This window comes from Plasmodium fragile, assembly GCF_000956335.1.
Source record: "Plasmodium fragile strain nilgiri unplaced genomic scaffold supercont1.95, whole genome shotgun sequence".
NCBI classification, from domain to species: domain Eukaryota; phylum Apicomplexa; class Aconoidasida; order Haemosporida; family Plasmodiidae; genus Plasmodium; species Plasmodium fragile.
Window position 1 is genome coordinate 48,066 of NW_012192675.1, and position 16,572 is coordinate 64,637.

The 16,572-nt window shown below is 40.8% G+C and overlaps 2 protein-coding genes across 2 annotated transcripts in view; one reads left to right on the forward strand and one right to left on the reverse strand.

Annotated features, from left to right (window-relative positions):
* Positions 1–1,425, forward strand: part of AK88_05124 (phosphoenolpyruvate carboxykinase (ATP)) — a gene marked incomplete at both ends in the record, with an annotated part of 1,800 nt that extends 375 nt beyond the window's left edge. Inside the window, one exon of the mRNA XM_012482726.1 lies at positions 1–1,425. This exon is cut by the window's left edge and continues 375 nt beyond it. Coding sequence (XP_012338149.1) covers positions 1–1,425 — 1,425 coding nt within the window.
* Positions 1,426–2,442: 1,017 nt separating this feature from the next.
* AK88_05125 (uncharacterized protein) lies at positions 2,443–13,290 on the reverse strand (the record flags this gene model as incomplete). The annotated part of the gene is made up of 1 exon (XM_012482727.1): positions 2,443–13,290. The coding sequence occupies one exon, from the start codon at positions 13,288–13,290 to the stop codon at positions 2,443–2,445; it is 10,848 nt and encodes a 3,615-aa protein (XP_012338150.1).
* Positions 13,291–16,572: the final 3,282 nt, after the last annotated feature.

The window sequence follows — 16,572 nt, forward strand, 5'->3', positions numbered from 1 at the left end:
TCGGACAAGAGGATTGTAAAGGAAAGTTCCTCAGAGGAACATATATGGTGGGGAAAGGTAAACATCCCCTTGAAGGAAAAATCATATGAAATAAACAAAGGCAGAGCAATTGATTACTTAAACTTGCAGCCAAACTTGTACGTAATAGATGCCTATGCAGGCTGGGATGAAAAGTGTAGAATTAAAATTAGAGTTATCACTTCCAGAGCATACCATGCACTGTATATGTTAAATATGCTTATCCCCCCCAAAAATGTAGAAGAAATACAAAATTTTATTCCAGACTTTATTATATACAATGCTGGTGATTTTCCTTCGAACAGATTAACGGACGGCATGTCAAGCCAAACATCTGTTATAATAAATTTCGGTGCCATGAATATGATTATATTAGGAACACAATATGCTGGTGAAATGAAAAAAGGAATTTTAACTTTATTTATGTATAAAATGCCTTTGGAAGGAAAATTACCTTTACATTCATCATGCAATATAGGGAAGAAAAATGATGTGACTTTATTCTTTGGTCTGTCCGGAACAGGAAAGACAACCCTATCTGCTGATGCCAATAGGTATCTCATAGGAGACGATGAACATGTGTGGACAGACGATGGAATATTTAACATTGAAGGGGGATGTTATGCAAAATGTAAAGGACTTTCAAAGAAACAAGAACCTGAAATTTATAAAGCTATTAAATTTGGTGCTATACTTGAAAATGTGGTTATGGATCCAGTCACCAGAGAAGTAGATTATAATAATTGTTCCATAACAGAAAATACGAGATGTGCTTATCCTCTATCCTATATTGAAAATGCAAAAATTCCAGCCTATGTAAATACACATCCTCAAAATATTATTCTGCTGACATGTGATGCCTTTGGAGTTATCCCTCCTCTTTCAAAATTGAATGTATATCAAATGATGTACCATTTTGTTAGTGGATATACTAGTAAAATGGCAGGTACAGAAAGTGACGTCTTGAAACCAACAGCTACCTTCTCTTCATGCTATGCTGCTCCTTTCTTGGCTCACCATCCCATGGTGTACGCACAAATGCTAGCGGAGAAATACCAAAAACATAAGGCCAATGTATGGCTCTTAAATACTGGCTGGATTTATGGCTCTTACGGTTCTAAGAATGGACAACGCATTCCGCTCAAGTACACGCGCATGCTCGTAGACTGCATACACGAGAATAAGCTTATTGATATTGAGTATAAGCAGACCCCCATTTTTAACTTTAGTATTCCTGCACGTGTTGATGGCATTCCTGAAGGAGTTCTCGACCCCGTCCTTGGATGGAAGGACAAGGAGGATTACATGAAAAACCTTCAAAATTTGGCCAAGGAGTTTATTAGCAATTTTACCTTATTCTCGGACAAGGCGGGCGCAGACATCCTTTCTGGGGGACCCACCCTGTAGGGGTACAAATAGAAGGGAAGCTCTCGCATGACTTGTTACATCCGTGCTTCTATTCCATGCATTGGAGGGAAATTCATGAAGAAGTTTACACGTCAGGGATACATACTCAGCATTTGGAAGGGAGATCTCCCTGATGTCAGCGTTTGGAATCGTTTGGCAGCGTTTGCCCACCGTTAGCGCTCTTATATATTTTTTTTTTTCACTTTGAAATGTATCACTTTTTTTTATTATTATTTTCTCTACCATTTATTACGCCCATGTTGGCCCCTTTTTTTTTTTTTTTTCCACATAGGGATGTCCCATATGTGCAGCTACATCCCCAGGCGCTTACGCACAAGCAGACATTTGTAGACCTGCGCGCGGTTCCCATTTTTTTTTTTTTTTATCGCGCAAAGAATAAAGTTCCTTTAACGCGCACCTGCACATCTTTCTATTTTTTCCCATTCTAACACTAACTAAGCTGAAGCAGCAAATACCCGTACTGAATTAATGCCACCATTAAAATTAAATGAACAAAAAAATACGCATCCTAACCGTAAGGTTGTGGGGAGGGGTTACCCATTTTGAGGACCCATGTGGGTTCGTGGTAGGTTCAGCTATTCATCGTTTGTTGGCACCGCCAATTGGTAAAAAAAGAAAGTGTTATCATAAAAAAGGAGCCACGAAAATCAGTGGTGCTTTCATGTAAACTACGTAAGGGGGAATGAAAAACAATGAGGGGTTCTCATTTCCAACTGCCGGGAGGTAATTCATCCCTCCGAGAACTGCCCCGAAAAAAAAAGAGACACACATGAGCACATATATACATATACCCTACACGTGTAATGCACAACATGTGAAATAAATTTTGTTTTTTTGTCTAAAATGAAGAAGAAACTGCATAGGACAAAAGTTATAAAACATGGGGTGCGTTTTTTTTTCTTATCGCCAGAATGTTTCAAAGTGCACTTACAAAGGACTGATTATGCCAGAACAGCAGTTGCTGCGCTGTTGATCCTACTGCTCGTTTGTTTCCATTTAAAGCGTCTCCACGTGAGACGCTCTCTTCCCATTGACATGTTTTATCCTGTGGAAGACCTTCTGCTGCTGCCACTTTTTCCTGTGGGCGATGGCCATCTTCCTGGCTTGCAAAAAGCCAAAAGTTTTCACCAAAAATTTTTTATTCCGTCTCTTCCCATTAGAAGTACAGTTGACGACCCAGGCCTGGGCACGCGTATCATAGTGAACCCCAACAACTCGAGGACACTGTTTAGCAATACCAGCGCAGTCTTTAATAAAATTTTTTTCACACTTCCAATTTAAAACCTCTTCACGTGTGTTCAGATAATTTTCAAAGGAATAAATATCAGCATACTTTGTTTCGATTTGATTTATGTTATGTACAAAAGAGTCTGAAAGCCACTGGCAATTAAGCATTAAGAACACTCCTAGGTGTTCTTCCTTTGCACTCATTTTTTTAAACACCACATTTTGTTCGTCCTGACTGTTAAACAGTGAATCATAATTTCTTTTTAAATATTCGTCTTGTATGTTGTTATCGAGGAAGTGAAAAATGTTTTTATTCCAAACGTCCTTATAATATTCTGCGCTGTTTATAAAATGTTTTGCTTTACTTCCTTGTGTACTTTGCTCATGATTGCTGCACTCCTTTGTGTATAAATCTTGCCCAATCACGCCTCCCCTTGTCTGTTCCTTTTTTTCCACATGATGATAATCATTTTCCTCGTCGTTATGCCTCTCTGTAGTGTCCGAACTGACTTGTCCATTTTGCCCCCTTCCATTTGCAGCATTAACTGTGGGATGGTTTTCCCCCATTTCGTACTCCTCACCGTTGTCCTGCCCCCCATGCAGACTCCTTACGTTTGAATTTCCACACGTCACCTGCATCCCCAAGCTGGTCATTTCTTCTCTCTCGCTTCGCAACATTGTGAAGTCTTCGTTACGTTCATTACTCGGGTCATATGTGCCATGAATTTTCGTCTCGTCCTCAGCCGCTTCTTCATATCCATCGCTACTACCGAAGCTTCCATCGCTGTCACTGTGAAGGTAGTACTCATCCCAGTTGACCGAGTCCACCTCCTCCGAGGATTCCCTCAAATTGGTGTAATTGCCCCGTTTGAAACTTCTCCCTTCGAGGTAGCAGTTATCCCTCCTTTTCAGACGCATCAATTTTCCATTTTCGTCGTCCGTAAAGTAAGGGGTGGTGTCCTTCTTCACCTCTTCCATGTCTTGACAAAGCAGCAAGCTGTCCGATGAGCGGCGATGATGTTGGGCTGGGTATTCGCTACCCTCGTTATGTTCTTTTATATCGTATGGGTAGTAGTCGGATTGGTCCTCGCTCAGGGAAGGCAACTCAAACGGGAAGTACTGATTCTGCCCCATAGATTCGTCGTCATTAAACAGGTTGACGTGGGTATCTACTTCCGCATCGTTGAGCAGGTTCACGTGCGTATAATAGCCTTCCCCGTCTAAGTCCATGCACCCCTTCAGTGTAGCATCAACCGATTCATTGGGCCCCAAATCCCCATGCACCTCATTCATGGCCAAAGAGTAGTCATCTTCAATCTCGTACGTCTGAAAGGTATCCAAGGAGACATACTCACTCGGGAAGAGCGAGTCGTATTTCTGCCTCCACTGGTACCCCTCCCGGTGGTGCTGATTAAGAAGAAGCCTTTTATAAATGACCCCATTTTGAAGCACATAATTTGAAGGGGCAAAAAAATGGAACAAGTAATCTAGAGGCATTATCTCTTCCGCTTGGTAATCCAGCAAATTATAATTTTTACACTCTAAGTCGGTCTCCAGGATAAGGTCTACAACGCCTGATATGTTGATGGGGCGAAATTTGTACTTATATAGTAAGCAGTAGTAGCACTCGAAGCATCTTGCCTTGGCTGTTTCGAAGGAGTATTTGCGAGCCGAAAAGGAGATAACAACTTCTTTATTATTATGATTGAGGAATAATAGAACCCATAGGAAGTAGCCAGAGAGGTACACTATGCCCTTGGGGAAGTTGATCATTTGTGATTTTTTAGAAAAATAATTTCTGGTTGCAGTTATTAAATTTAAGGGTTCTATTTCTGCAGACATTTTATGTCTTATTTCAAAAGGCACATAATTCAAAGCATCCTTTTTCTTCTGCGTCGTTAGAAATACATTTTTGCTTTCATAAAAGTATACAATTTTGCCATAGCAAATGAGGAACTCCTCATATTTTTTATAATATTCTATAAAATGATTTATGGACTTGGGGTTGATCAGTTTAGTTATGATTGTTCCCGATTCCTTTTTATTTCTTAACAAGACATTTTTCAAAAAGGTATACATTTTAGATAAATGCAGAACAAAGTTTTTTCTGTACAAAATGGATAATGTTTTTGCTTCCACAAAACCGTAGTGATTAATAGGAAATATTTTTTCTTTTCTTTTATCATCCAAATCAATATAACTAAAAGACCATGCATTTTTATACTTGATGAAATTTATTCCTTTCAACATACACTTCAACTGTTTGTCTTTCTCTTCCTTGGCATTTGTAACCTTGTCCTTATTCATCCTTTTTAACATTCTAAAAACTTTGTAGTATAATAGGTAAAGGAAATCTACAGGGAAAATCATGCATGTCCATAGGGTACTCAACTTTTTATCAAAAATGAGTTGAAGTTCTCTCATATAATCGTTGCGTTTAGGAGGCATGTCACTGGCTGAACGATAAGACCCTTCCACTGCTACCTTCCTAAGGTTACTACTGTTTCGTCTTCTTATCTTAACTAAGTAGGCTTTATAAAATGATTCAATTTTTTTCCTGAAGTATGCATGGTACCCTTGTTCCAATTCGTCTAGTTGCAGGAGAACCCATTGGGGGGTTAATTGTAAGAACTGGTGAAAAAGATTCTTTTCTTCTTCCCCTGTGTAGACACACTCGTTCATGTACCTCAATAGGGTGTTTTTCTCAAGGAGACAATTTTTGTCATTTGCTCGTTTATTATCCAGGAAGAGGTCTCTCTCATGCTGAAATGCAACCTGCTTCTCCACCTCGTGGCTAAGTTCGACGAAACGGTTTATGCTTATATCCCCCGAGCACAAATTATTGTCCTTCTCTCCACCCATGTGCTGTGGTTCTGCTCGATTAACAATCCCATCGACGAGCCTCTCCTGGGGAATGCTCCTACATTCTACCGGATAAAATGTCTTTATAGCGCTCTCTTCACTGGGGGCAGATACACCGTTTAGAAGGGGCTCCCCACTGGTTAGACTATTCCCATGTGGGTAGCACCGTACGTTCTTATAAAGCGTATCGATCATGTTGTGGTCGTTCCTTCCTATGCCACAATTTAGACTTTTCAAATGTACATTATTTGATATGCATTCTTTTACGTACTGAAGGGTTCTCTCTGAGTTGTCGTCCCTAACTGCGTCATTTTTGCAGGACCTGTCTTCTTCCTCAAAGGAGAAGTGACTTCCCTCTATCGATTGGATTAGGCCATTGTCCATCCACCGCTTGAACTTCTCCTCGTTCCCATCACCATCAGGACGGTCATGGCGTCGGCTACCGCTTGGACCATCGCAGCTGCGGGTGTCACTTCCGTACAGGTCACTGTAGCTGCTGTCGCTGCAACCACCCGCTGAAGCATTGGGCGCGGCGTACGTACTACTGAATTGTTCGCCGGTTCCAGTAACGTTTGCTTCTCCTGTTGGAGAGATAATCTCTCCCCCTTCCCCTATCGGTTTCTTCCCTTCACCTTTTATGATGTGCCTTTTTCTCTTTTTCCTATTTCCACGTGGCGTAATTGGGCAGTTATCTCTAATAGGTATGCGTGGGTCTAACCCCTCATCACTGGCGAGTGCGGCACAATGTGCAGGGGACACATCATTTGAATGGGGGAAAACAATGGGTTCCTCGTTTTGGTTATTTACAATTTGGAAATGCGCTGTTTGATCTGGAATTGCTCCTGGCGTTTGTTTCGCTTCCTCTTGCGCGGCGTCATTTAAATTGTCTACTTTTCCCTTTTCTTCATTTGGCCCATTTTGCCCATTTTGCACATTTGACCCATTTCCTGCTTCCCTTCCATTTGGTTGACTTCTCAACGCTTCGCCCTCATTGAGTAATATCGAACAGAATTTTTTATAAACGAGAAAATCATCATCCGTGTGTAGACAGCCATCTGCTTGATCGCACAAGTGGTTAGTCAGATTGGCAATCTGTGCCACTGAATTATTCTCCTCGTAATTTGTTTTTTCACCTTCTGTCTTGTCTTCGCTTGCGCAAGGGGTTTCCCGATCGACGCTGCTTGCGGTGCGATCATCATTACTTACAACATTTGTCCCACCGACTTCTCCACCGAGGTCTGGTGCAACTTTGTAATTTGCCTCTTCGAGCGACTTGGCGATCTCACTACTGGCTGATCCACTTCCATCCTTTGTTCCTTTTTTCGTAAGCTCCTCTGCACATTCCTCATGGGACGACTTGTCCATTTGACATAAAGGATCATCGGGTTCATCAGATTCATCTTTCTGCCCTTCTTGTGAATTATTAAGAAGGTTTATAAAAGCATTCACGTATAGTATGTCCCTATTGTTGGAGCTACCCCCGTTGCTTTCCCCATCCCTCATATCACAGTTCATATTTTTTATATCAGCATAACCATCATTTAAAATGGCATTAAATTCTTCTTTCGCTTTTAGAGAAAAGACATATGCATTTGAATCTGGACTTAAGTTTTTTAATCTCCATTCAATGGACTTCTTTTTAGCTAACAAGTTTCCGTATTTATAAGAGGAAAAAAACTTTTTCGTTCTAACACCCTTTTTATATACAAAGGTCGACCAGCCATTTCGGGTGGGGTCGTAAGATATCCCTCTGTACTTCTTCCCAATTAGCTTATCAGTAATTTCAAGCATTTTTCTTAACTTGATTTTATTTTCATCATTTGTTAAACTGTGATCTCTTCTCTCGTTTTTCATGTTTGGGTAATCATTTGGAGATTCGGGGGATAATATATCAGCATCTGGTGGGTCATTATTCCTCACCATTTCTTCTGCCTTTAAGTTGCCTGAGTTCATGTCTTCTGCTCCATTCAAAGATTCGCTCTTCTCTCCACTTAGGTTGTTTGCAATATTTGACATGAGTTTCCAATGCTCAGACGTGTCATTTGTCACAAGGCCATTTTTTAACAAGTATGCAGAACCCTCATCAAAGGTATTTTCATCATCTCCCATGGCTTGTTCAGGGTTCCCTCCTCCATTATTCATTTCATTATCTGATACATCTTCTGTAGTGTCTGCTCTCAATTCTATATTATTCAAGTAGTTCCCATTATGGTTGTACATTTTTTCTACCAAGTTTTCCCCTTCCTTGTGGACATCTTTAAAAGTATTTCTCTCTTGTGTTATTTGGTAGCTGGAGGTACATTGAGGCATATTATCCAAGCGGTGCATGTTGATTGCTTCCTCGTCATTAAAGGAAAACTGGTTCATCATCCCTGCTTCGTCAGCACTCATGTAATTATTTGTTGACCCATTGGTTGCAAATTGGTGACTTCCCATGTCCTTCTTACCGTTACATTTTTGAAAATTATTTTGTGTCCCTTGGTAGTTAATCATACTCTGCATTGCACTCTCATCCGTGTAATAACCTACGTGTCTATTCATTCCCTTATCGTTTTGTGCATCTGTATCTGTCGCCGCGAACCCATTCGCACCAACATAATTGAACATCCCGAACGGTTGATTTTTATGGTATGGGGATTGGGGCACTTGGACACAATTCCCCATGATATCCCCTCCAACACAGCTCCCATCAGAACTTAAACACCTCGTTATTGGGGTACTAAACCCTTGAAAGCTATCACCACTTCTCACATTACGATTCGTGTGAATAGAGTATGCGTTGGGAATACTCATTTCATACTTGGCACAGTCGTTAGGGATTATCCCTTCCGTGTTTTCAAAGCCTATTGACAAATTGTCCTCATTTGGGTAGTACACATTCTGTGCATTGTTTAAAAGATAAGCATACTTTTTAGCTTCCCCCACATGGTTTTGCATGTAGGAATTGTCCATATACGTTCCCTTGCTTGTTAAATCTTCCGTATTTTTTACCTGTACATATGGATCATCCATACTGCCAATAATTCCTTCAGACGCAAGTGCACGCTGCACATATGGGTGTTCCGAATTGACATGGGATGTATCCGTAAGAAGTGAACTTCTTATATGGGCGTAGCTGTCGGCATCAGGTTGCTGATTATGGTAATTATAGTGCAGTCCACTTTGTGTGGTACTAAACAGCGTATCTGGCGAGGTATGCAAGGCGCGACTCTCTGCACCACCGTCCGCGGCCCTACTGAAGCCTAGTTCCATTTGTTCGTAATCCCCATTAGTGGCCTTTGAGAAAGAAGGGCTATAACGCTCACATTCCTTTCTACCCGTGCATGCACCAGCTGTGTACTTGTCCATTTGTCCCATCTGCAAAATCGCACTTTGGGGGGTCTCTGTATATGCTTCCATCAGTTCCTCTTGGCCATCGAATTTGGCAAAAAAGGAATCCACTTGGTGTGTACCTTCTTTATCTTCTTTCTTCTCCATCGGTCGTTCCACCCAGGGGGCATTCCTTCCAAAGAGGGGGAGACCTTCCTGATTGTTCGGAGTGGAACCCTCAGATGTATCATACATGGAGGCACCTCCCAATTTTGCATACCTCACGTACTTTGCACAATTCGTTGATCCCCCTTGGTCCTCACTCAGAAGAGTTTCCTCGCCCGAGTTAACGCCGTCATCCCCATCGGCGTTGTCTATGACTGGCGCCACATTGGACGTGTGATTTTCCCCTTTGAAGGGATGGTCATTCACTTGCTCAATATTGTGTATGTCCATGTCTCCATTTTCGTTGCACATGTGGGGGGTGTTTCTCGCCTCCAGTTGGTACCTCCCTGCTGGAAAATTCTGTTGGGGTAGTAAATCCCCACGCGGGAGAAGTGGCCTTTTGGTAAAGAATGCCTGATTGTCCATGTACCTAAAATTGTTCACATCATCCAAATTAGTTAAGTCGACTTCATTTTCGTGAAATGATTCCAAAGCATAATCTTTATACTCTGATAAATTTGTGTAAAAATTTCTACATAAGAATAAAAGTTTCTTAAAAACATCATCTGTGTATTTCAGGTCATAAATAATGTCGTTATTAAATTCTTCCTTTGAGCAAATACTACTATTTATGAGATTGTTAAGTAGTTCATTTTGATTCTCTAGCTTAATCTTTTTTTCATTTTTTTTACTCGTGCAAGGGTAATAATCCTGTGTGTGTGCATTCACCAATGGGTTGGAACTTTCACTTTGGCTAATTAAAAAATCGTTTAAGAAACACGTTTCGTCTGCCGTTTTTATGTTCATATTTGAAACTGCAGTGCCATCTGACGGAACAGCATAATCGTCCCCATGGTCATCATTAGGGTTCACCAATTCTAAGGAGCTACCTGCCTCTTCCTTATTTTTACTTGAGAGGTAGTAACTATCATGCCTCATCAAAGAGCGTACTTCGTTGTACACATTTCTAAGTTCGTACTTTAGCTCGTTTAGTAACTTTACAGGATTGTCCTTGTGTATGGAGTTACAATAATTCAAGTTACACTTGGCCATTTTTTGAATGAGGGGTACATCATCACTACCTTTTACTTCATCATACGCAACTATTTGACCATCCTTAGGGCTAATGCTAATGTGTGGGGGGCAACACCCACTTGGGGAAATGCCTTTACTTACACGTTGAGTATGTTTAACGATGTTGCCTTCTTTTTCAAGTCCACTTTTGTCATCCTGCTTGATGTTATTACCCCCGTCTTCGTCTACATTGTCTTGTTCTGTGGTGACCACGTTGGTCGTTTTGCTTTCCTCATCGGGGGCGTCGTCCACTGAGGGGTCCTTACTGCTGTTACTGCGTCCTCCCCCTTTTGAAGCCAAATTTATCATTTTGCTTATGTTATCAATTGAAGCCATCATAATGGCTAACTTTTGGTCAATTCGGAAAAGGCAATTCCTGGAGATGTCTCCTTTTTGGAAATTCGGTTCGTCTTCCTTCGTTTGGGAAGGGCTCCTGTTGTAGCGCGTCGCAAGATTTGGCTCCACGGGGACGCACATCGCGTCGTCCGTCTCGCGAATCGCGTGGGCCGTGTCAACCGAGTCACCTTTGTCGACCAAATAGTCCACCTCCTCCACGTCGACTACCCCTTCCCTGTCCCGGACTCCCCTCTTCGCCACGTACTCACTGCTGTGGGGTCCCCCCAATACAGCTTCTTCCTTTGAAGCACTCAAAAAGGGGACTTCATTTCTCTTCACCCCCTCCCCACTCTCATTCACATAATCATTAAGCGAGTCAGTCCCATTGCGTTTGCTAAATTTATTCTTACTTGCATAACTCACCATATCGTTGTTGATTTTTAAAAGGATACTGGATATGTTGCAAATAATTTTTTGGTAAATTATGTATATTGTTAGATGCAGTTTGTGCAGTTGGCTGGCATTTTTTTTTCCCATGTAGATCCAAATTTCTAATGGTGGGAAGACAGGTGGTTGGGGTAGCAGAGCTGCTAACAATTCTTGTATATACGAATGCTTACTCTCAAATGTGGACCCGTTATCGTCACTGTACTTTTTTTTATCCCTTTTTTTTTTTGGTGCAAATACTTCCTTCGCCAGGATGAATATCAAATTTCTGTTGCTGTGTAGTTTATTGTACAGCAGGCGTAGGGAAGAGATGTAATGATCTAAGTAGGACAAATAATTCTTCGTCATTTGGGGAGCCTTGTTCGTGATTTTAGCGCCCAAGTTTTTTAAATTATATAATATTAACTGGTCGTTGTTTTCCTCCCACTGGGCACTCGGGTTAGGTGCTCCGTTCGAACTAATAACGCCACTCGGGCTTATCACTCCACTAGCCCCATTCAACAGTGACTGTACATACAAGTCGTACACACTATGTCGCTGAAGAGTTTCTTCCTCCTCATTATTCACCCCGTCTGGTGCGTCCAACAAGCTCAGCTGGCGTGAACTACTACTCATGCTTCGCTGCGGCATGTCATATGCACCTGTCAAGTTATGCACACTGGAAGAACTACACATATGAGGTGAGGTGCCTCCGTCCCCACTACTACATATTAAACTGCTGTGACTCTCTTTAGTGTTTCTCACGGAATTGTTAAGAGCTTCCTTTGGGGAATAACTCCCTCGTGTTAACCATGCTGACACCTCAGGAGTGTCTTCACCATAAGAAGTATTACCATTATTATACAATTTCATAAAGCTGGTTGGATCTCCCATCTGGTTGCCATCGAATGGGTATAGACTTTCTATACTGCTCAGGCGATAGTTGCCTTTGATGGGGAAGAACTTTTCCTCCCCCCAATTCTGGCCATTCTGCACCTCATTATTTACAAAGGGGACATAGGAACTGCCAATCATATTGTCTGAGATTACTGAAGTGGAGTTATTTGGGTGTACAATTCGATTCAAGGTTAATGGGTTCTTCCTTGTGCTATGTGTACTATCCATTTGTTTCTCTAATTGGATTATCCCCTGCCGAGGGTTCAGCGGTTGGTCATCCCTACTGCTGTCCATATGTGCACTAAAATTGCCGTCTTCCCGAATGGCACTTTTAACAGGGAAACTATCACTGGTGTTGACTAGAAGGGTTCTATTTGGGTTTAACTGCGTCTGGGGTTGAAATATTTTAGGGTATATGCACCCTTCACTACTGGCAAAACTGTATTGCCTTTGTTGTAGATGGGATTGCCCAGTCGGTTCATACTCACTGCTACACATTTCGTATGATTCACCATCATGTGGACTGTCCCCCTTTCTCCTAATCCTATAGTTTGATGTGTTCACGTGGTTGGTGACAAGTTCCTCATTACTCCATTGATCTGGGAACACTGCTGTTACACGGTTCAGGTTTTTCACCTGATTAGTCCCTTCACCACTAACGTGGTAGCTACCAGTGTTAGTTGTAGAACCGTTTGGGGGAATTACATGGGAGCCTTCACTCGATGGGATTTCCACCATACTTCTATTCACATAGATTGAGTTAGTCCTACTGCCGATATGGTACCCATCATCCGGATGGTACACTAAACCGCTAGTTGGGTGTTTATTAAAGAGTACATCACTGGGATGGTCATGGAGGTTTCCATCGCCATTCTTGTCACACTGTAAATTAGGACACGCACAAGGATTATGCGGCATAGAAGTGGTACTGCTGTTCAAATGGGAAATGCCATTATTATGTTCATTGGGGTTGTTTTCACTTGGAGGGATACCCTGTGTTTTGCTCCCACCCGACTCGTTACTGTATGTCCACCCCAGTTGGTAGTTGATGGGGACACTTTGAATATACCCCGCTCGGTTTCTCACTGTCATTTGGGATGTGTTCATGGGGGTACTACTCATGGGGCTTCTATTCATAGTGGTACTACTCATGGTGGTACTACTCATAGGGCTGTTATTTATAGTGGTACTACTCATGGGAGTATTAGTCACGGGGCTCTCCATGCAACACTCCCTGTTACTTGGGCGTATTTCGCTTTGCCTATCGCCACTGGGGTGGCTTATGCTGAGCCCCGTGGGGAGGACATACGCACTTACTAAGTTGACATAAGGAGCATTCTGCAAATGGTACTCTCGGCTACATCCTTTATCACTTGTGTTTAATAAAAAGGGATCATTTGCATGCGCCATGTGGTTGTTAAAATTTACGGCTTTTTTGTCAATGCTTATGGGTTCATAAATGTGTTGTCCTTTTGTGCTCACACTTGGATGCACCTCTTCCTCACTGTGTTTAAATATTTCCTCCGCTTCGTTTAACCTTTCCTCCATTTTTTTCATTCGTTATTATACATTTGGGTATGCACTTAACTACTACATGGGGGGAAGGTGTGGAAGCGTTCTTAAGAGGTCTTTGCTTCTCTCCTTCTCCACCTTATCCCCGCTGCTCATATTATGTTCTTTTGTAACCATAGGTACGAATAAACGCATCCATGGGGTGGTGTGGGTGTTCCGTTATAACTTTTTTACTGCTTTATATATACACTGTTCGTTTGATAATGGCCGATTTTTTTATTCTGGTTCTCTCCGCTTTGCGATGGGTAAAATGGAAGAGTGTCACTTTCCTCAACGGGTAAGCGACGTGATAGAGATTTAAATTTGGTTTGATCTATTGATTTAAGTCCAACTAGTTAAATAACTTTTTGTTTTTTTTTCCTTTTCCTTTTATTTATTTTTAAGTGGCCACGGTTTTCACAAAAATGTTGTAGAGAGTTTCTCGAGGGAAATTTGTCTCTGCGAGAAAGTCGAAGTTTTGCTTTTTATAACAATGGCCCGTTCTGTCTCGTACACCTTTCTGTTACAAGAGGGCACAGCATATGTACGTATGTATACATATAAACATACATGCATATGCAAGGTAGGTGACTTTTATGTTTCACTAAAATTGAGGCTGAAACATGGTACAAAAGTGAGTACCGGTGTGTCTCTACTCGGTTTTTTGTTACAAGTAAAAAAAAAAAAAAATTTATCAAACAAAATAAAAGAAAAAAATGATACAGATTTTTGGGAAACGAATATGGAGTTAATTTCGAATTTGTTATTCAATATTTCCTGTTGTCAGTAGGAACAAAATGACATTTTTTTTTTTTTCCCCCTCTTTGCCATCAGAATTGCAGCTTTTATATAACATTTGAGGGAAATGGGAATTTTCATATAAAAATAACCATTCGACTGTTAAATAGAAAAGGAAAAAAAAAAAAAAAGAAAAAAGAAAAAAAGGAAATATTATATCATAAAGTAAAAGAAAAAAACCTGTTTGAAGAATAAAAAATGAGGACAGGGAAATTTTATAAAGCTTGCAGAACTGGCCAGTCATTTTTTTTGTTTTTTTTTGTTTTTTTTTTCGCCGTAAGGTCGTCACATCAATTCAACACCAAAAAAGTACGTATTTAGGCCGCACTTTGTAAATGTGTGGGACGTAGGATGCTTGGCCTAGCATATGGCCTACTTGTAAAAACATTTATGTTTTTTTTTTTTTTATTCTTCTCCAAAACTGCATTGAAACCGTGCTGTAAAACCCTATTGATTGTTCGCTTATAAAATGTTTATTCCAGTTTTTATAGGACTTTTTATTTTAATTTTTTCCTTTTCTCCTCGCTTTTGTTTACCGTTCGACAATGTGGTGAAAAATAAAATGGAGAGTTTTTCAAAGCCTGGAAAATATTCCCTTACCAAGGGGGTACACGCGCGCAAAAAAGGGAAGCCTTAAAAATGTTTTTTTCTCTTTATATATGTATATATACATGTGTACGCGTTTCGCAGATTCATACGTCGTGCGCCCTCGTGTGCGGTTTTATTTGATCGCGAAATGGCATCTTGCTTTTTATGGGGTTGGGGGTCCTGGGTTCTGCTTTTTTCCACTCCTACAAATTTAGCTGTGGAGACTTGGTCATGCGAAAGTGTCCGCAAGTACGGTGGCTCTTTCGCTTATTTGTAACACGCCGTATTCATGCGAGCGCAATTGGGTAGATGTTCGTCGAAAGGTTCGCATATATGTATGTACACATATATAATATACATATGTATGCTCACACGCACAGCCGAGTACTGGGGTCTCCAAGTATAGCCTACCCCCCCCTGCGAACCTTCAACGCGCGCCGTATCTAAGTACACGTTTTTGCACTGCGATAAGTATCAACCGATGAGGGACGCTCGAACAGTAAAGTTTCGGGATCAACGGTAAAAATATTAATTTAAAAAAAAAAAATTCACCCAAAATGGGGAAAAAAAAAAAAAAAAAAAAACAATAACCTCGTCCTCGGACCCCCCTGTTATCATGTGGAGAGACCTACATTTCTAAAAAATAGAACACATTTTTTTTTTTTTTTTTTTTTTTTATCCCTTTTGTGACCCAAAAGAATTATCACGTAAAAATTCGTTTCTCGCCATTCTTCCGCGTTGGACGCATGAGCTTTTTGTTTCTTATTATATGCTTAGCTCCATGTGCATGCAGGAGAGGGGTCTACTGAAAAAAGGTGTAAAGGTTCATTTACACTTTTGAATAATTTTTTGAGGAACGGCAGGGGCATCCGTTGCGGCGCTCGGGATGCGCGCACAGTAAACGTGCGTAAAAGTACAAGCATGCACAATATATATATAATATGCAAATATACATATGAACATATGCCGCTACTTGCATATGTATGGCTCCACTTTGGCATACCCTTTATATGTATATGCGTTTCGTGAGTCTCTCATGTGCACCTTGTTTTGGGTGTCCGCTTCACCAAAAAGCAGGTACATGGTGGAAGAGTGGTGGCTCAGTTTAAACATAGAATGATTCCCCTACGTTCCCGTTTCATAGAAGTGCTGCACACATTAATAAACACTTGAGTGTTTAGCAAAAGGGGGGAGGAGGTCTAAGGGGTATATGTCCTCATGAGCAAGAATACGTAGATGCACATGCATACGCACGTATGTAGACGTTCCCCGGCTGAGCTAATATGTACATATAAACGTGCCTAACACATATGTGATGCATCTTCCGCACCCCTTCGTGCATGCACATGTGATACTGGAGACATGTGCTAGCCAGTACACAAGGTGTAAAGATTCGCTACATTACATGATCCTTTTCATTCTACCCCCTCAAAAAAAAAGCTCTCTGGAGAAAGGAGCTCAAAAGGAAGCCAAAAAAATGAATTAAATTAAAATGTGTACTTAAAAAAAAAAAAAAAATTCAAAATAAAATCAAATTCAAAAACATTTCAAATTTAAAAAACATTTCAAATTTAAAAAACATTTCAATTTAAAAAACATTTCAAATTCAAAAACATTTCAAATTCAAAATTTTCGCAATTACACATCGCCCAACACAAAACTTTTTCGAAACTTATTTCACACATTTAGCAAATTACAAGCAGTTTTATCGAAAACGCAAAAGAGATACATTTTTCACGCTTCACGAACACATAAAGGCTTTCATCTCACGTTCTTCCACTTTATCGTTTTTTCACTTTTCGGCTTTGTTCGCAATCGTTTTTCCCCTCGTAAATATATGCCCAGTAGTGAGTTTCACTTGGCTTCTGAGTCCTAAGTATTCACGTATTAAAA